Source organism: Haplochromis burtoni, unplaced genomic scaffold (assembly GCF_018398535.1).
Source record: "Haplochromis burtoni strain Fernald_Lab_line unplaced genomic scaffold, NCSU_Asbu1 Contig_246, whole genome shotgun sequence".
NCBI lineage: Eukaryota > Metazoa > Chordata > Actinopteri > Cichliformes > Cichlidae > Haplochromis > Haplochromis burtoni.
The window spans coordinates 618,187-638,053 of record NW_024582607.1 but is presented as its reverse complement, the minus strand read 5'-3'; the positions used below and the strand labels follow the sequence as shown (position 1 = coordinate 638,053).

The 19,867-nt window shown below is 41.6% G+C and overlaps 1 protein-coding gene across 2 annotated transcripts in view; it reads right to left on the bottom strand.

The window, feature by feature from the left end:
• Positions 1 to 860: 860 nt before the first annotated feature.
• The window catches only part of lamb2 (laminin, beta 2 (laminin S)), a 44,531-nt gene continuing 25,524 nt past the window's right edge, over positions 861 to 19,867 (bottom strand). The window contains exons 11-36 of one of the 2 annotated variants that reach the window (XM_005938082.2): positions 19,057 to 19,236; positions 18,849 to 18,961; positions 16,996 to 17,075; positions 16,324 to 16,459; positions 16,079 to 16,237; positions 15,857 to 15,984; positions 15,644 to 15,776; positions 15,381 to 15,573; positions 14,909 to 15,052; positions 14,172 to 14,403; positions 12,876 to 13,045; positions 12,377 to 12,412; positions 9,928 to 10,152; positions 9,608 to 9,825; positions 9,431 to 9,527; positions 7,937 to 8,118; positions 7,648 to 7,838; positions 5,587 to 5,771; positions 5,211 to 5,452; positions 4,825 to 5,028; positions 4,121 to 4,265; positions 3,812 to 4,019; positions 3,584 to 3,725; positions 2,245 to 2,421; positions 2,010 to 2,169; positions 861 to 1,029 (exon numbers count right to left, since the gene is read on the bottom strand). In XM_005938082.2, coding sequence (XP_005938144.1) covers positions 893 to 1,029; positions 2,010 to 2,169; positions 2,245 to 2,421; positions 3,584 to 3,725; positions 3,812 to 4,019; positions 4,121 to 4,265; positions 4,825 to 5,028; positions 5,211 to 5,452; positions 5,587 to 5,771; positions 7,648 to 7,838; positions 7,937 to 8,118; positions 9,431 to 9,527; positions 9,608 to 9,825; positions 9,928 to 10,152; positions 12,377 to 12,412; positions 12,876 to 13,045; positions 14,172 to 14,403; positions 14,909 to 15,052; positions 15,381 to 15,573; positions 15,644 to 15,776; positions 15,857 to 15,984; positions 16,079 to 16,237; positions 16,324 to 16,459; positions 16,996 to 17,075; positions 18,849 to 18,961; positions 19,057 to 19,236 — 4,217 coding nt within the window. In that variant the 3' untranslated portion in view covers positions 861 to 892. The remainder of the gene's footprint in view (positions 1,030 to 2,009; positions 2,170 to 2,244; positions 2,422 to 3,583; positions 3,726 to 3,811; positions 4,020 to 4,120; positions 4,266 to 4,824; positions 5,029 to 5,210; positions 5,453 to 5,586; positions 5,772 to 7,647; positions 7,839 to 7,936; positions 8,119 to 9,430; positions 9,528 to 9,607; positions 9,826 to 9,927; positions 10,153 to 12,376; positions 12,413 to 12,875; positions 13,046 to 14,171; positions 14,404 to 14,908; positions 15,053 to 15,380; positions 15,574 to 15,643; positions 15,777 to 15,856; positions 15,985 to 16,078; positions 16,238 to 16,323; positions 16,460 to 16,995; positions 17,076 to 18,848; positions 18,962 to 19,056; positions 19,237 to 19,867) is intronic. The other variant, XM_005938083.2, reaches the window with a different exon arrangement.

Sequence of the window (19,867 nt, the reverse complement as noted above, 5' to 3'; positions counted from 1 at the left end):
TGTATGATACTGGCAATGTAAGGCACAATTAAACAGCGTACTACACATCGCTTATTACTATGTCACTTCAATAAACAATAACTCCAAGCTCCATCACAGAATGTGTGATAAACATTCACAATCTTGGCATTTGGTTGCAATTCTTAACATTCAGTATACAGCCACCCTCCTACTCCAGGCAGCAGAGACAAACAGTTCATTATTTTTCCACATATAAATGTTTATGATTTGTTTCCCTGCTATTTTGCTTGAAGACAAACATGGTAACTGGATTCCTGACTCACACTTCATCTGTGCTTCATTGGACAATTTTATATAGATATATATATAATAAAGGTTCTTATTACAACTACACGGCTCTGTTTGCTCCTTCCTCTGAGGATTTTATTCAAATTTAAAAAGCAAAATAACAAAATAATACTTAAGAGAAAAATGTGACAGCTGATTGCAACTTCATCCACATTCAATAACAGAAGACAATGGTTAATGGTTAAGGCCTGGACCATCTAACTACAGCTAGACCATCACATGGTAAATAAAGGGAAAACATTATAATTTAAAATGATTTAAAATATATAACTTACATTGTTTTTATAATTGAAATCACACATTTTAACATATACATGTGATCTTATTTGCAGCAATAAATGCAAATATATTGTGCTCGAATTTGAATCAGAAATAAAACATGACATCAGACAACCTTTATTTATGTCAATATGATAGCAACGATTGCAAACACTGACAAAACAGGAACATTTGGAGACAAAAATGCACATTCACTTCTGGAGTGACTTTATTTTTTGTTGCGTTTTGACGTGTAACTGTATCTGAAGGAAGTGACAGACGGAGAAGATGGCGGACTTCTTTCTTTTTGACTTTGAGTGGTGAGTTATTGACATGTGTTGTAGATCTGGATCTGTTTGTTGATGTCATGGAGGATGCTTTTCATCTTGTCCTCCAAACCGTCTAACTGACGAGCCTTCCCCTCCAGTTTCTTCTGGTTTTCCTCATAGTTTTTTTCCAACTCTGCAGAATCCAAACATTTCAGGAATGGTTACACAGCGAGACATTAGCTGATCAGGTCTTGGCTTTTAAACACACAAAATATCTAATCTGGAGTATCTGGAAAAATGTTCTCACTCTCAATTTTAGACTGTTTTTAAAACACTGTGAATTAACATTTGGAGTTCCTCAGGGACCAATTGTAGGACCCAAATGTTTTCAGTCATATACATGTTCTTCATTTAGTATTCACATGATAAGGAATGACAGCCAAATAAAGCTAAATATCTATTCTATTGCCACGAAACCTACTGATGCTCTTAGATGTATTTTAGATTTGTATTTTAATGCTTTGCAACCAAAAAGGCCACAACTCAAGTATTTTACATAGATTTTTAAGCTGAAAGAAAGAGAAATGTTATGAATGAATGTGTCAATCATAAATGGAATGTTATGATCGACACAGAATTTAGCCTGGAAGGAACAGTGTGACATTTAAAATGTTAATTTTATAAAAATTAATCACACCATATTTAATTTAATTAATAACAATTTTGATTTTTTTTTTTGCTTCAATGAATGTTCTAAATTCAGTTAATAATTGTGGAGCAAAAGTTGTCAGCTTAATGTACTGAAGTTCTCTGCTGATGTGATCTGAGTATGTGAGTACGTTGAGCAGGTATGTTAGTCTTTGAAAAGTCATGTTTATATCAAACATAGTGTATATATTTACACAAGTACTAATGTCTTCTGTTTGGTAAGGTTTATTTGCCTTTTGTCCACGTTATTCTTTTCATAACTGATCATTTTGTTGTATTAATGTCGTTTAAAGACTTGTATTCTTAGAGTGTTGTCAGTCACCACACATTTTAAAAATGTACACATGTTGCCTACAAGTCAAGATTGACATAATTTAGACAAAATTTGATAAATGTATTGCATCAACTGTTTCTTTGCAACTATCTGCTTTTGTCCTCCAGACACTCACAGACATTAATAAGTACCTGCAAGCCTCTGTAGCTTTTTCTGGGCATCTTTCAGAAGTTCCTTGGCTTCATCTCTGAGTCTCTCTGCCCTTTTCTTGGCATCCTGCACAGCCTTGGCTTTAGTGTCAACCCGCTGCTGTACCTCATTGTATTTATCTGTCAACTGACCATCCAGAATCTGCGCAGAAAGACATCTTCTTTTATAACAGACATGTCTGGTTGTTATGAAGCACACACAAACACAAACACACACCTGCTTGGCTTCATTTGCCTTGTCCCGTGCCATGGTAGCTGTCTCTTCAGCTCGGGCAGCTGCCATGCTGTTGCTGGCACGTTTGGTCTTCAAGGCATTGATCTCACGTCTCAGTGTGTTGAGGCGGGCCACGGCATCATTAAGGTTCATCTCACCATCAGATGTTTCTGACTCAATCTGCATAGAGTGGGTAAAAGAAGTAAAGTTCTTTCTGAATTGAAATTAACGTTATCTAACTGGGATAACTGTCATTATCCCTTATGTGCAAGTAATTTCTCTAAGCATGTTGATCAGCTTGCATATGTTTTGGTCCCTGAAATTTCACGAATAAAAAAAAAAGCCAAACAAAAAAACTCTTTTAATCTATGGTTATGTATTTTATAACCACTAGGGGGCAGCAGAAACATGCTATAAACAAAACACTGTGATATGTATATTTATCTTTTATAATTAGGGTCATTAAAATCTAGTTTAATTTTTTTATTTTGTTTTTGCCTGCTGAAAAAGGAAGCTGTCCAACAGACACAACTCTTAACTTCCTAAACTATATTTTTTTTATGTAAAATGCTTAAAGAAATAACCTGTTGTTCAGTTAAGCTCTACTGTGGCTCACAGCCACTGACCAGAGAGATTCTGCAACAACAAACAAAATAGTAGAATTATGACCTTTACAGAAGAAAACCTTTTAAACTTTTCTTTGGGACAAAGTCTGCAAAATTTTCAAACTTTCATTTTTGTTTTTATTTGGGCACTAAACATGAGGTTTTTGTGTTCTACTGACCACTAGAATGAAAGTGCTTTAAGATAACTGTACATATAAGTGCACAAAGGCATTTGAAGTTTTCATCATCACCATATTTGTGCTTTGAAATGTGACTAGTGAGGAGCAGAAATGACTGTGAAACCAAGGCCACGGCTCTGCTCTTACATTAGGGACTTGTCACACAGTGGGCTCATCCCAAAGTGACGCTGTTTTATCATCTTTTTTGTCAGTAATGTTGAGCATCATTAATCAAATCAACATCATGTTGGATTCAGTAAGAATAACATTTAGCAAATGAGACCAGTATACCTGCGCGTGCATTATATCCATACAGATTATATATGCAGCTAGCTAAAGAAGCTTGCTAATTAGCTGATAATTTAGCACTCAACCCCTTTCATCCATATACAGCAATTTTGGGCTCTAAAAAACTAACATGATGTTGGTCAAAATACTAACACTGAAACTTTAAAACTAGGAATCCAAAACCAATGAGTGATGTCACAGCGACTACATCCATCTTTTGTATACAGGCAATGCCCACAATATACATAAGTGTTATGAATTTTTGCTAACCTCTGTCAGCCGTTTTTTAGTCTCCCCGATGTCAGCTCTGGCTTTTGTTATGGCTTTCTCTGCTGAAGTCTGGGCATTCTTAGCATCCACCAAGGCCTGTTCCACTGTCTCTGCTGTCGTCTTCACCCCCTCAGCATGATGCCTTCACAACAATGAAGCGTTAACGACCGCAAGTAGCACAAATAATTCTATACCGATACATTATAATACAGTTTTAAATCTAACTACCTCGCCCTTTTGGCATCCAGCAGCAGTTGTTCGGCCTTGCGGACATCATCCTGCGTCTGCTGCAGGATGGCATCCACATTTGAAAGGCTGTGGACCCGCTCCTTGATTTCATCAGCGAGATGCTTGATTTGAATGGGTGAAGCAGGAATGGAGAGCTCCAACACACGGTTTGCCACTGCCTCAATACTGTCTGGGTCTGCGCCTTCCTCTGAGAGAGATATATCAGGATTATTAGGAGGCTAGATTATCAGGTAACATCAATATTCAACAAGGTTTCAGTGATAAATAAATAAATCTTTTGAAGATTACGTGTGAGAAAGTCCCTGATCTGTTTGATGAGGTCTCTCAGGTCATTATTGGAACGCTCCACTTTGTTCTTGGTAGTGGCGGCTTTATCCAGAGCTGCCTTGGCTTTACCCTTAGCCTCCTCTGCCTGTGTTTTAGCCTCTGCCACCTGGATAAAGACACAAATGTTTATATCTTTGATAGCGAGATTTACAACTGCACTTATTACTGTGGGTGCAATCAAAATGTTTGGTTACTAGAGTAACCTCAATTCTCTGAAAATCAAGCGAAGTGTCTCACTAAAGAAATCACCTTCTGCAAGCTCCTCACACTTCTGTCTGTTTCTCAACCTACTGAGCTAACTGGTCAGACACAGAACTGACCCAAGCTCTTAATGTTAATATTTGGGATAGGGATGCAAGCCTTGTGGCAGAGAAGGATGGTTAAAAATTCCTCCACATTGATGTGTCAGAGTGATAAAGTCATTCAACTACAAATAAAGCTTATACTTCCAGATACTGCTAGAAGTAATTCGTTTTTTGCAGGAATCCAGAGTCCTGTGAAAACCCGTTTCTCTCTCTCTCTCTCTCTCTCTCTCTCTCTCTCACACACACACACACACACACACACACACACACACACACACACACACACACACACACACACACCACACTCACACACACACACACACACACACACACCATTAGCATCTGCATATACTCTCATACCTTAGTAAAGAGTCCCTCCACTTCCTTCATAGCTTTGTTCAGCTCCCTCTCTGCATGTCTGGCTTTCTCCAGGGAACTGTCAGCTACTGCCACAGCACCGTTACAGTTCAGGCCTCCACAATGACGCTTCCCTTCATCATCACGGCAACCGGCACCCCCACAGGGGCTTTCTGCACAGGGGGCATCACCTGGAGCACCACAAACCTGTTGGTATGAATGCAAATGTAATTTCACTGGTATGGATATTGCAAGTATATGTGCAGGACTCAAGTACTCCTCTAATCCACAGTGGATAGAGCCTATGTCACCTACAAAATAAATATGAGTAAATATGAAACTATATGAGTGCAGACAGCTAAACAAGAACAATAAAGAATAAAACAAACCTTCTCGTTGAGCTTCTTCATGTCCAAGCCCTGTGTTTTGGTGTTGAGCTCTCCCAGAGCACGCTTGTTTGCAGCATTTTTACGGTTGAAGTCGTCTTTCTTTGCAGCAATGAGGCGTTCAGTGCGGCGGCGTGTGTCTGCAGACTGGCTGACTGTACTAGGTTTGGTGGTGGTTGATTCATTAGCCCGCCTCTCTGCATCGCGAGACCTGTTGTAGGAGCTAAGGATGCTGTCATACGCCCCTTTAAGAAACATATTAGATGAGATGCTGATGTTATTTCTGATTGGAGTGAAAAATGGGAGGTAGATGAATTATGCAAAAAAAATATTCTTAGATTTTATTAGACAGAAATTTAAATCAACACAGTTTTCTCACCTAAGAAGTTGGAGTTTTTAAGGATATCCAGCTGGTGGTGTAGCTGCTCTGAAGTGAGGTTAAGCTCTTTGGCCTCTCTTTCCAGAGCACTCAGCTCCTTGCTTGCCTCTGAGTTGCTGTCCTGCACGATGGTTAATTCTCCCTCAAGACTGTTTAAGGTGTCAGTGGTCTCACCAATCTGTGCTCTGGTGAGAAAGACAAACATCTGTAACATCTGTATCCACAGACAAATCTCAGTTTCTGAAAGTTGTTTTTTCTTCCCTGGTTTGCTGCATCAGTAAAAAAAAAACAACATCTTTACCCCTTCTGTAAATGATGAAGCCTTTGATACCTGACTAAAATCACTGTAGGATTTGTATATATAAAATATGTTTGGCTTGAAAATGTAATATATGTTGATAAGATTTCAAATCAAATCAAAAAAATGTCACGGTCCTGGGTCTTCAACTCTTACTCATTCCTTTGGATTTATGAAATGTTTACATTCAAGTTTTATATTAGTTAATGTTGAGTTTAGTATTCTCTAGCGCACCTGAGTTTGTTATTTCTAGTTCAAGGTTCTTGTTTTGTTACGTTAGTTCCCTTTCGTGTCCAGTCTGTTCCTAGTCTCATCTCTGTTTCTTGTCATCAGCGTCTCCTGTTGTAGTCTGTTTAGTCTCCATGCTTTGTTATCCTTTCTGTCTCCCTGCTCATGACCCCGTGTCTGTCTGCTTTCACTGTCTAATCAATCTAACACATCTGTAGTCCTGTCCCTGTATTTAGCCCTTCCTGTTCCCATAATCTTCTGTGTTTCATCGTTTTGTCTCCCCAGTCAGTCATATATCCATGTTTGTTTATCCCCAGTCCCTGTGTCACATTTTGCCAGCAATAAAGTTGTGATTTTGAGTTTAACATTTGTCTGCTGAGTCCTGAATTCTGGGTCCATTTCCAGCCAACCACATGCCTGCTTCACATGAGACAAACAAATGAGTAGGATGTATACTTCTCTCAATACACTTCAACTGATCAGGGCAAGTTCAACAGTGTATCTTATCATTATCTTTACTCACTTACTCTAACACTGGGGATCAGGATAAACAGTCAGATGAAGCTGGTTATTAATTTTGCTAAATTAATCCCATTTACCCCGGATGTTCACATAAAGGGTTGGTGTTGCCAGCATCTAACCAAGCGGTGTTTAGCAGCACATCCTTTCTTTCACAGAAAATGATCCCTGCCACGTACTCTGGAGACGTCAAATGGTGATTAAAAATCTATAAAGACCATAACTTACAAAAAAGCACTGTTTTAAAAAGGGGAAGAGATGATCTTGAAATGGGAAACTGACTCTGGACCCAAATGGGAAAAAGTATAAGGAGGATTTAAACTTGTACGGTGTGCCTTAGACATTCTGCAGCACAGTTTAAAGGCGCACATCATCTTCATTGGTCTAAGGACAAGTTATCAAAAATTCATATAGAACTGGATCCTAAATATGACTGCAGAGGGGCCCCAGCCACACTAATGGACATGCTTTGGTTATCTTTATAGCAACATAGATTGTGGAATAAACTTTTTAGACTTGTTCTAAAATATACACTGTATCGCTGTTCAAGACGTCCCATGATTGGCATCTCTTCTCCTGAGTAAATATGTTAATGATGTTTGATTGTTGTTTTGCTATTTGATCTGGCAAAAGATATGATAAAAAGTCCTTGATCAAAAGGACTTTTTATTTCTACTGCTGGTCCTGCATGTGAGAGCAGATGTTCCTAATATGGTCATCTCAGGCACACAACTCTATTTTGTGAGAAGAGAGGCTCCGCCCACCACTTTGCCAAACCTTCTGTTTACAGGTTGTTACCAGTCAGAATAATAATAAGGTGAAAGGAGCCAGAAATATTTAACTCAGACACAGGGTGGACTAAGGCACTCTGGACTGTGTGTCATGCAAAGCTATGAAAGTCGAGTCAAAGAATAAAACTATGGAGCTGGAACTGAGCATGATAAGGAAATAAGGGTTTATGCTGAAACTATTAGCTAAGTTAAGCGATAAAATAACTGCAGATGAATCTGCTTTACCTAAGATCTTCAATAAGCTCCATTAGGGTAGTGACAGCTGCAGCAGTGGCATTGCGTGCAGTGACAATGTCCTGAGCTTGTGCCAGCTTCTCCTCCAGGTCTTTAAAGGCTTTCTCATAAGGTCCAATAAGCCCAGTGGTCTGAATCTCATGGGCACGCTCTGCAAGAGCCTTTGTGCGCGCTCCCAAGTCCTGGTAATGACAAGAAAGAGAAACAAAAGATTGGGGTTGACACCTAATCAATCAATGATTCAAGGATTAGATCCATCCTCCCTGCATTAAAGCTGAACCTGCACAATGCGATCCCAGTCCCCAAAACACTGGTGACAGGGCTGGCAGTTGGGGAACTGGCCAGAAAAGCCTCTGGCACACTGGTCACAGCGGACACCCGACACTCCCTGCTGACAAACGCAGTGGCCTGTCACTCGGTTGCACTGAGAGGTCTCAATCCCACGCCAGTCACAGTCACATGCTATAGGGGAGAAAATGAGAGGATAGTTAGTAGAGAACAAACGGAGCTAGTCTAGCAGCACCATATTAGCTTCTGTGAGTCTTCACCTGATGCTGGCTGAACACGGCACAGGAGAAGCTCTTATTTTCTTTCTCTACTTTCTTTAAGACACAAGAAGCTTTCTCTTGGCAGCCCTTCCAAACAAGCCATACTTAATCAGTCTTTTTCCAGTTCTACTGTCATGAACTTTAACGTTTAAAACTCAAAGTCAGACTTCTAGAGTCTAAGACAAAGCTCTTAGGTTTTTTGTAGTCTGTCTGAGAATTGTACAGTCTGGCCCTGGGCTGAATTTGTTGGAATGTCCATGCTGGGAAGAATGATAGCTTTCTTCACTGTTTTCTACTTGTGAACAAGTTTCTCTCTGTAGGATGATGAACTTCAAATAGTTTGGAAATTGTGTTATAACCCTTCCCTGGTTGATGGGCATGAAAAAAATTACTTCTCACAGATGAGTGATGATGTCATTCCTCCTTGTGGTAGCACACAGCTGGATTCTGCCGACCACCAAACTCCCAAAACATACATAACCGATACATAAAGATCTTTCAGCTGAATTTGAATTCAGAGAAGGTGTACGTTATTTTATACATAACTGCATATTAGCTTAAAACAATGCAAATGTACTCGTGTACAATATTGCATATAGCCCCACAAAATTTCCACAATAACAAAGCGCTTACTGCCAAAATCCAACCACACACCAAAGACAAGCTTAGTCACAAATCTCTGCTATCACATTTTCTTTATAATGTCAATGTTTGTAATATTACTTTATGGTACAAAATTGTTATAAAAAGTTCAAGATTGCTTTCTGTAGGCTACAAATCACACGGATGCAACTGAGTAACCCCTGTCAAGGGTACAGCAGTGCCTAGAGGATGCAACAATACTTAAGAGGGTCTCTAAATCATAACATTTACATTCTCAGACAGTATTCTGTGCTTGGGTCCTGCTGCTATTTTCCAAGTGTGCATTTGGAAGAGCACAGAGGTCCCAAAACAAAAGCTAGTGTGCCAAATGAAAATAGTGCAGGTGGATAAATAGTCTCCTTTTGTTGAGACCTGACTGACTAACCTGAGTGACTGTTGTCCAGTTATGGAATACATTTATTTTGAAACTCATTGTAACTAACAGCACTGTGTGCATGTGTTTATCATTCTGTAAGAATACTTTCTTGAGTGCAAACAATCTCAAAGCATGAGCAGCAAGAGTTCATCTCGTTAAATCATTTGGTCTCTTTAACACTGTTTTCTCATGTTCTTGTGTCTCACACCTCTGCACTGTGTCCTGGGGTCTCCCCAGAAGTTCTCCTGACAGTCTGTGCATGCCTTCCCTCCAAAGCCATCACGGCACTGACACTGACCAGAGAACTGCACGACAAAAAGAAATATGTCACACAAGCTCTGTATAGTGAAAGCATTCCCACTAAAAAACACAAAGTATTCCCTACCTCATTACACGCAGAGGTAACAGAGTTGTTAGGATCACAGCTGCATGGTTCACAGCCCCTCCCACTGGCCAGGTTCCAGTGGTTGGGGGCGCAGTGGTCGCACGCCAGACCTACGACATTTTGCAGACACTGGCACTGGCCTGTGGCCCGCTGGCACACGCAGTCCTCGCGCTCAATACACTGGCTGCGTTCAGTACCCAGGAAGTTACATGTGCACTCTGAAGGGGAAAAAAAGGCTAATTAAGATTTCTTTCGATTTCTGAAGTATCGCTAACGTGCAACACAGAGCTTTTTCGTTTCACAGTGAAAGTGATTCTCACTCCTGCAGTTTCGTCGGGAAGCATCCCCGAAATAGCCGCTCTTGCAGATGCCACAGTTGGGACCTTCAGTGTTGTAAAGACACTTGTTACACTCTCCAGTCTGACTGTCACAGGCGTTCACGTCTGACATGTCTATGTTGTTGTTACACTGGCACGGCTGGCAGCGCCCTCCTGGCTGAGAGGGGTTACCGTAATAACCCGGGGCACATTCCTCACATCGGGCACCTAGGTTGGGAAAAAGAAGAAGAAATTGTCATTATTTACGGCCAGAGCAGAAAGGAAGAAGATATGATGGCAAAAATAGTTTTACATTTTCCATTTTGTGCCGTGATTTTAGGATGAATGATCCGAGAAGAAGCAGGAAAGTATGAAATTCCAGTGTTAGAATCAGTAGACAATCTTGGTTTAAAAAGTTATACAGCCCCTCATCATGAACAGATTCTCAAGTCCTTTCTACTAAAAGAAACCTGTTAGTCTAACACTTGGCTCAACCCATTTTTTAAAGCAAGGAAATGATTACATAAATCCAATATTTTACTAAAGCGGTCTGTTATGTAGCAGTTCTGTTACTTGCCATCACTCAAAAGTGTTTTGTTAACCAATTTCATTAGTGAAGCATCTTTGTCCCCACATTCTTCTCCAGGACATCATACTACACCTGTGATCACATACATAATGGCTTATAACATTTACGTTCAGTGATTTTAGCATCATGCCTTCATCTGCTATGGTTTTCTGTTCTGTTTCTGTGCCTCTGCTGTGTTCCTGGTCTCATGTCCCTAGTGAAGGTTTGTTCTGTATTCTTGTTTTCCTTGTTTGTCTGTCGTGTGTTGTATGCTTGTCTTGGTTCTCTGTCACTACGTCGTCCCTATATTCCATGTCTAGTTACTTTTGTTTCTGTGCTCCATGTTTCCTCTGTTCCCGAGTCTGTCATGTTTCCACGTCTCAGTGTCTAGTCCATGTCTTTATGAATGTCTCATTTGTCCCAGCTGTGTTCCCACCTGTTCTCCAATCCTCTAGTTGTCCTGCTTGTGTATTTAAGCCCTGTGTTCGTCTCTGTCCATTAGTTTCCCAGTTTCTGTGTGTTTTGGTTTGAGTTCATATTTCGAGTTCCTTGCTTTCGGTTTTGTTTTTTATATTTGTGAAGAATTATTTCAAGCAACAAAGCTGTTGTTTTCAGTTAAATTCCCATCTTTGAGTCCTGCGTTTTGGTCCTCATCCTGAATGAAGAACCTCAAGCTGTTTGCAGGTAAACTAGGTCTGGGTCGTCGATTTCTCTTCCAACACCACAAAGACCCAAAACATACATCACTCCTGGTGTAGACTTGTTGAAAACCACAATAACTGCAGGCTGTTCAGCAAGAAAGGATGCAAAATCCACTATTAACATCACGGGGTGCTGATAATTTTGGCCATGGTAGTTTTTTTTTTTTATAATTTTGTCTGTGTGCAAACTAAGATAGCATAAGCATCTAAAATAAAACTAGGATATTTGGAAATTCCTTTCTCTGTTTTAACAGAACTTGGGAAATAATGAAAAAATAAAATTTTGATAGGTGGCCTAATAATTCTGTCCTAATCTGTAATATACTGTATTATGTCATCAACTACTGCTACACACAGCTTTGACAGTGTCTTCATAGATTATTCCCTGTCCCTTAAAAGTTGGACATCAAAGCCGAAATACTCGGCATACCTGAGCCAAGCAGGAACTGGAGCACAGAAGAAACTTAGAGAAAGAAAGAATGAGAATGTGGGGAGAGGTAAAGTCAAGCTGCACTGGCAGCACAGACACTGAAGTACAGAGAGGATTAGACGACAGCAAAGTTGGATGGAAGACAAGAATGAAGGAGAGAGGAGGTCAAAGGGAAGAAAAAACAGTGTGGAGCAGAAAGTGGGAGCTGTGGATATACAGAAATAATCTGCATTTTTAGGGCCTGCAGTGCTCCATTATGCTTTATCTATGGAGTAAATAAAATACAAATAAATGTGTTTATCTTGATTGTATGGCCATATTGCCACAATTGCTAACACTTCTCAACATCATTAATTCACAGAAACAGATGAAACCTGCTCAAAACACAAAACTGACCCAGACTCATTACGCTTCCTTTGCACTTTAAAAGGTTTATTTTTGTAAGAACTGCTCAAAAACACTGAATCTGGGTCAGGCCCTTGTATTAGGAGCATTTTTACAGATGTGGTTCAAATGCTATTTCTACACTTCTAATGCTGTTTAAACTTCTAATTTCAGGCGCACAAAAATCACAGACAGTCACAGAAAAGGATTTGGCATTCTTTGAGCCAGGTCTCACTCAGGAGTGCACTGTGGCACAGCACCACTGATGGGAGGGGTGCTGAAGCCATGCATGGGTAGGAATGGTGGAGCGGAAAGTGAGGGTTGGTGGACAGGGAGGGGAAGGGAGCAGGGTCAACCATCATTACTCACGCTTAAAAATGTTCGCCCCGGAGCGTTTAACAATCCCTGTGCCAGTAATACAGGGGAGGGAGGAAACGATAAAGGTTACCATTCACCAGAAGCCGCTGTCAAAGAATCATCCTTACCTCGTTTCAGTTACAGCCTCTGCCCTGTCTTAACTTGTGTTATCACTGTAGCTTGTAGATTGTAAGCACTGTTTCAGATTAATATCAATCATTGAGGTTATTCAAATCACAGGATATGCTACAAAATCCAAATCAGCTACAAAAACAATGCTGATGAAGCACAAGTGACATAAAATACTAATATTTCATGGTTATCTTTAAGTGACACAACTTACAGCTGAATATATATCAGATAAGTAGTATCACAAAGTATTTAAACTGTGTGCAACTAAAGCTAGCACACACACATCTGGTCTCACCAGTCAGTGTCACGTGCTGAGGATGAGGAACAAACAGAAGTTAAGGTACAGAGACAGTAGGAGAGTGCACTGACTCAGGTTTACCTGTGTATCCTTGGTTGCAGTTGCAGATGATTTGTCTGTGACGACTGTCCTGATAACAAGACACGGCAAAGTGGCGTCCGCTGTTGGGACCATCTGGGCAGGGGCACGGACGACACTGACCGCCGGATGCTGTGCCCAAAATTGGATTGCCATAGTAACCATTGGCACACCTACAGAAATGACAAGCTGGGTGACTCGGGTGAACAGGTGTGCTTCTGTTACAGCAGTGTATATTGAATTTAAATGTGGCTAAAGTTTCAAATAATGAATATGTAGCACATGTACAATAACCTCTGTGAGCTAAAAGCTCCAAATGTTCTCTTTCTTTAGGGGTTTTTCTCTGCAATGTTGATTCTGTTAGCTTAGCACATATTTCCTGGTACAGTCATCACTGGCTGTGTTGATGAGGAGGTGTTGCTAAAATGCACTGCAAATGTAAACAGTCAGTTTCGAACTGACTAGGATGCCCGGCGAGTATTTGAATGCCAGCTACAATAAGGAGTGTTCAAAGTGGTGGGATACATCCTGGACAGGCTGTCAATCTGTCACATGGCGAACGCAGAGACACAGACATCCAGCCTCGCATTTACAACTACAGCAAAGGTAAAATCACCAGTTAATCTAGTGTGCTTCCTTAACATGCGTGAGGAGACTAGAGTACCCACACAACACAAGTCCACAAGAAAGGTGGATTGAACCCAGGATTATTGATTGATTGATAATACTTTATTCATCCCGAGGGAAATTGGGTTAAGGCTGCCAGCCTTGCCAGCACCATCTTACCTGTCTGACCAATTGCAGTGAGGCACCGGTGCTAACCACTGTGAAACAACACAGTTTTACTCAAAGCCACTGTTTGCAGTAATGCCTTACAAAGTACGCCATCAAAGTGCTTTTTTGCTCTGATGTGTGAACCGTTAGCTTTCCTTTGTGTCTGAAGCTGTTTGTAGTGTTTCCTTTCATATTCTCTGGCTTCTTGCGTGGCCAGATGCCACTTTACATAATTTCCCCTAGGGATCAATAAAGTATTCTTATTCAGATTCAGACTTAAATTTAATCTGTATATCTTTGGATTATTCATTTAAGATGGAATCAAAGTAAAAGAAAATCAATATTTTGTAAACCTATCCCTAAACGTTTAAGGCATCATTGGTGACAACTCCAGCACTAGCGCAGAGTCATAACTCTAACCCTATATTTTGCAAACATTTTCTTTTTTTGTCTAAACTTTTGAATAAAATCATCGTTGATGATCTCATCCACAAGATTCCAAGCAAACTAGTACTGTATCATCACCTCTCACACTTGTCCCCTCCAGTATTATCTCTGCAGCTGATGCAGGCGCCGGTCCTCTGGTCGCACTGGTCTGCATGCCCGTTACACTGGCAGGGTCGGCAGCTCGGGAAGCCCCAGTAACCCGACTGGCATCTGTCACAGCGCTGACCGAATGCTCCCGGACGGCACTGACACTGACCGGCAAACTTGTCACAAAGTCGGGTCACGGAGCCGTCCAAACTGCAACCGCAGGCTTGACAGAGAACAGACAGAGATTACAAGAGGAAATTAAAAAGGATGAGAGGGTTTTAGAAGGACATGATGGGAAAAGAAGAGGAGGTGGGAGAAAGAGTTGAACGTAGAAATAAGAAAAAGAGGCTTTGGGCATAGCAAAGTTGCACTGACAGGCAGTAGAGGGCGCCAGATGCATTGTACACAACTCATTAAAAGAACTGTAAATGTACAAGTACACAATTCAAGCTCACTACTCAACACCTGTAATGTTGCTGGTGTGAGTTGACAACAGGTTCCACTAAAGAGTGCTTCAGTAGTTCTTGACTTGTATGACACTTTAGTTTGTAAAGAGTCAGGCTATCTCATAATACTTTGCTTTTCCATCCCTACTAATGTTTAACTTCTCATCGCCACTAATGTTTAAACTTACTGAGGAAATGTTTAAACATTAGCAGCTGGGAAAAAGTATGGAATGGACCTGCAGGAAAAATGAGAAAGGCCTGAGCTGGATCTGCACTTCTCACCTGTGCAGCCTGAGGGCCCAAAGCCATACATTCCTGGAGCACACTGGTCACAACGTCGACCAATCACATTGGGTCTGCAGCGACACTGGCCTCCCCGGACATCACACAGAGAGCTGATGGACCCCTGAGGGTCACAATTACAAGCTGGAGGACAGAGAAGCACCAGCATCAAACCACCGGATCCAAACATGTATTATAAACAACGATCACAATGAGAGAAAAAGAGCAACGAAGTGGAGCTAAAGTCACCCGTCTGGAGCGCATCTCGAAAATGATAAGATAAATAATGAGTGATTTAAGGCGTTTCTGAGAGTTGCCTTTAACTTTAAGAAGGTCAATAATGGCAAAAAGCGATTAATAATGATGTCATAAACAGTGTTAATTTCACTGATGTTGTCTGAGATCATGCAGGCTCCAGGAATATAAACATATAATCATAAAGTCAAACAGATAAGCTTTATTTGTAACTCACGCAGAGCTCCATCATTTATGATAGCGGACATGCTGCTTATCAGCTTGGCACAGGTGTCACTCATCAGTGGGCGCGTCACACTCTTTGCCCCGTCGTGACAGTGATACCGCTCATAGGTCTGCCTCCTGATGTTGGAGGCTGGATCTCCTGCATTGAACATCTCCATGGCGGAGTGCCGTGGCATCAATGCGATCTGGAGAAGAAGGATTTGTTAAAAAGGCAAGAAAACACCTCTTATTTTAGACAGCTGAAATGCGTCTCACAGAGTCCACAAGAAGGACGGCGTTGGCTGCTCCATTGAGGATACTGTTGGCATCCTGATAGCGACTGAAGTCCAAGCGGAGGGTGTAAGTCACGTCTCTCTCCAGACACAAAGGCTGAAGAGGCACCACAAACCTGAGGAGAACGCAGGCAGCGCACAGTTACCGTACACCAGTACTGACACGCATCTGTGTGCAAATGTGTGAGTCACAGACCTTGCTGCAGCAGGCAGAGAGACAATGAGCCTGTCATCGTCGGGGATGGTGTTTCCACAAGGGCTGCTGGTAGGAATCGGCCCTGGACGGATCACCGTTACCTGAACCTCCTCCCAGTCCTGGGGCATCTGCATAGAAACATTGTGCATGGTAAGCATGTATTTGCGGACTCCTTTCATTTTCTGATGACACATGACACGGTACACGAACAGTCACATATACCTGCGCCTCATAGCGGATGAGCAAATCATATTCCATGGAGTAGGGAATGTCGCCAATACGGAACTCCAGTGTTCCACCTTCAGGTACCCGGGAAAACCCAAGACCTGTCCACATAGCAGGTCGGCCAGGCTGATGCTCCCTGATGTCCACCACACAGCCCTGAGAACATAAACACGGACGACATGCTTGTAGAGATTTCTTCTCACTAAAGAGCCTGACTACCAATGTGTGACGGCCTCACTCACCCGTCCCATTGTGGCGCTCTCAGCCTCATAAAGAAGGTGATCCAGAGCCATAAAGAAATATCCAGACTCCACCTGTGTACACTGGCGCCCTGTTATGTGACTGCGGCAGCGGCACTGACCGCTCTCTATGGAGCAGCTATGAATAACACATACATCTTGTCAAATCACTGCCATAACATAACTGCACCCATACCAGAAGATCTGTGATGCACAGTAGTACTTTGCTATTGTTTGGGATGTGATGGGAAGGTTTAATTACTATTTATGATGCTATTCATTAACTTTGTCCTGATGAGTTGGATGAAAAGTTAAGAGATGACAAGATTTATTACAAGTCATTATGCTGAAACTGCAGATGTGGTTACGCTTTGGCTAAGATGATTGTGTGTACCAAACATATCAAACAGAGCTGCAAAATAAGTATTCAGTGGCCCTAGTTCAGAAAATAAAGCACTACTGATTTTATCCTGTAGTTAAAGTTGACTCACAGAACTTCTAAGCTGGATCAGCATGGATCAGCTTGGATAAAAAGATTACATTTTTCCTTTTGCTTTTATCCCGCTGAGTACACCAGCTAGTATTTTGAGCAGACATCCATCTAACAATGGTTTTAAAAGGTCCTCTAAGCTGTAACAGACTCTAACTGTTGACTCGACTCAGAGCTGCACTCACTGGTTGTCCAGTGCTCCTCCAATGTCACACTCGCAGTCTCTGCAGCCGTTCAGGTCATGGCTCAGTGCCCAGTGTTCTGGCTAGAAACACACGAGGACAGACAGAGGGCAGGTTGACTGATACAGACGAGCAGAGTAACCACGCAAAACACTACTACCATACACACTACTGTGTCCAGCTCTGTAGTCCAATAAAACAAGCTGTGGGGCACCACTACTGCCCTGATGGTTTAACTTTACTTTGTCACACTGTCTTCTCGCTCAGAAAAAGCTAAATTGACAGTGTGCTACATGTTTTCGCAGTCAGCAGTTTCACTTTTTACTTTTATGTTTTGCCTGCTAAACTGATACTTTGTGGTTTCTCCATTACAGTTACATAAAAAGTTGGTTATTGCTTATTGTGTGCTCTGGTTCCAGCCTCACATCCATCCCTCTGCGGTGACACAGAAGGATATGGATGAATGTGCATTCACCCTGATAATTTATAATATATAATAATATATAATTAAAGTTTCAAAGCAGTGACAGGGTGCTTAAAAATAGTTTTCCACTGAACATTAATGCTCCTAAAAGCAGGCTTGTAAAACAACAGGATCCACTTGTGGACCAGGTCCAGACCTGACCATTTAGGGCCTGCTGTAACCCACACCAACCGGACAAGCCACAAATCCCTGGGCTAAATTTAGACGCATGACCCAGGCAGGAGCACACATTCCTGCCTACACTATTCCTGGCTGAGTAGGGGGGTTTTGACAAGAGAACGAATTATAACAGGAAGCTGATCACCTTCTGGCCAGAGAGGGTGTGAGGAAATGTCAAACTTAATTTGATGCTGTTGTAATTAAACTGTATCAACTGTGATGTGAAATACAGCATGTAAAAAGGGGGAGGAGTGGTTTAAAAGAAAGAAGCAAACTAAGGAGGTCTGAGCTGTTGAGAGGGAACACACGGCTGTGAACGCTCTCAGCTGCCAAGTTACCTTTCAGGACCTTTGCTGCAGGTAATTCCCCTGTTCCTCTGTCTCACCTCTAATGACTCTAACTATCAGATGAAGGCAAAATGGCAGCAAGATGTTACTATGTTACAACTATATCAAAGCATCGCTTACCACTTCACCACTCTGGCACATCAGCATGACATGACCTCATCCGGCAGGTTTATGCCCCATTTGGATGGTATAAATGATTTTTTGTTACATATATATATTAAGTGTTTTGTTTTATTTTAAAAAATAAATTGTTTTTTAAAAATCGCTCTCTAGGAATATGAATCTGTACACCAACCAACTATTGCTTGAACTTTAGTTTGTTTACACTTTTTAAACAGCTGGGTGTTCTTCAGATGTCTTCCAAACTTTTACTTCTGATCCAAAGTTAACCTAAATTGATTTATTTGGTTACCAGCTTGACCACTAGGACATTAAATCTGTAATCAATGGAAATTTGCTCAGTGGGTGAATATGAATTTCTGGCTATCACTTTTCAGCCAGATCTAGACATAAAGCCCAAGAATGACTGACCGGCTTTAGTCTGGAAAACACCTTTGTGGCGGGGCGTGGCCTGCGGTGTCGTGCAGGGAAGGCGGATCTTAAATATGGCACTGTGGTGGTTGTTGTTGGTGATGTGTGCGGCTGGTAGTGGGAGAGCTGCGGCCGTTCACTGTGTGTTTAACAACAACTGTGAAATAAAGCATGCTGAAGAGCATTGACATGTCACCGGGTCTGCCGTGGTTAATCACAACCTTCTATGGGTTACTGCTGTTTGTGGGGAAAGAGACAAAGAGGAAGTACATAAAATGAAAAATGAAGACATTTAAGATAAGTCTAAAACATTAAGTGCGTTTATGACATCGTACCAGACACTGGTCACAGCTGCGTCCAGTGACAAGACGCTTGCAGAAGCAGTCTCCGCTGACTGGGTCACACTGGGAGCTACCTGACACTGTTCCTCTGGGGTCACACTGACAAGCTGGATGTAGGTGGGGGCATAGGGTGGAGATAGTAGTGAGTAGTAGACAGAGACTATTCAGAACTTGTGTGACTGCTAAGAGGGGATATACTCACGTTGGCAGCCATGAGGGTTGTCAGTGCTCAGACCAAAGAAGCCTGTGTTACACCTGTCACAGCGCGGCCCCTCCACATTAGTCTTGCACCGGCACTGACCCGCCACCATGCCGAGAGACGGGTCCGTGTGGCTGTCGCACATCCCCCCATTCTGTGAACCGTCTGGGTCACAGTCACACGCTGCGGGAAAAACGTGCAGCATTAAATGATGAAAATCTACATTTAGTCTAGTTTGTGTGGTTTCTGCTGTGAATCCAGCGATTTTCATAAAATACTACATGGCCCAGTACAGGTCCATGCAGAGGTTTCTATAACACTGTAAATATATCCTCCAACAAGAAGCATCAGCTCTCACATTGACAGAATAATTACTAAACTATTTAACTTAATTTTAACTTCATCAAACTCGTCTTAACCAGAGGCGGAAACGTGAAGCCTGTAGTGCACATGCATTGATTATAGACTTTTAAAAGAACTTTTGTGTGGATAAATACAGAACTACACACGGAGCACTTTTAACCCCTCGAAACTGCAGCTGAAAGCTGATAGGCTGATCACAGTTATGGTATATCCATATCCAGGCTAGCCACTTGGCCCTGTTTCCATTGTTTGTGTTTAAATAATGCCACAGGTAAATGTCCAGGCACGCTGCTATGTTAGCTGTATCCAAAAGCTACACAGAACCTTTCAGGCTTGTGTCCTTAGACCTGTTCCTGCCAACGAGGGAAGAGTCAATGTTATGCAAAGAATGCTTTTGTAAAAGAAAAAAAAAACAACGAAGAACCATTTCTTCTTCTTCATGGTAAAATCA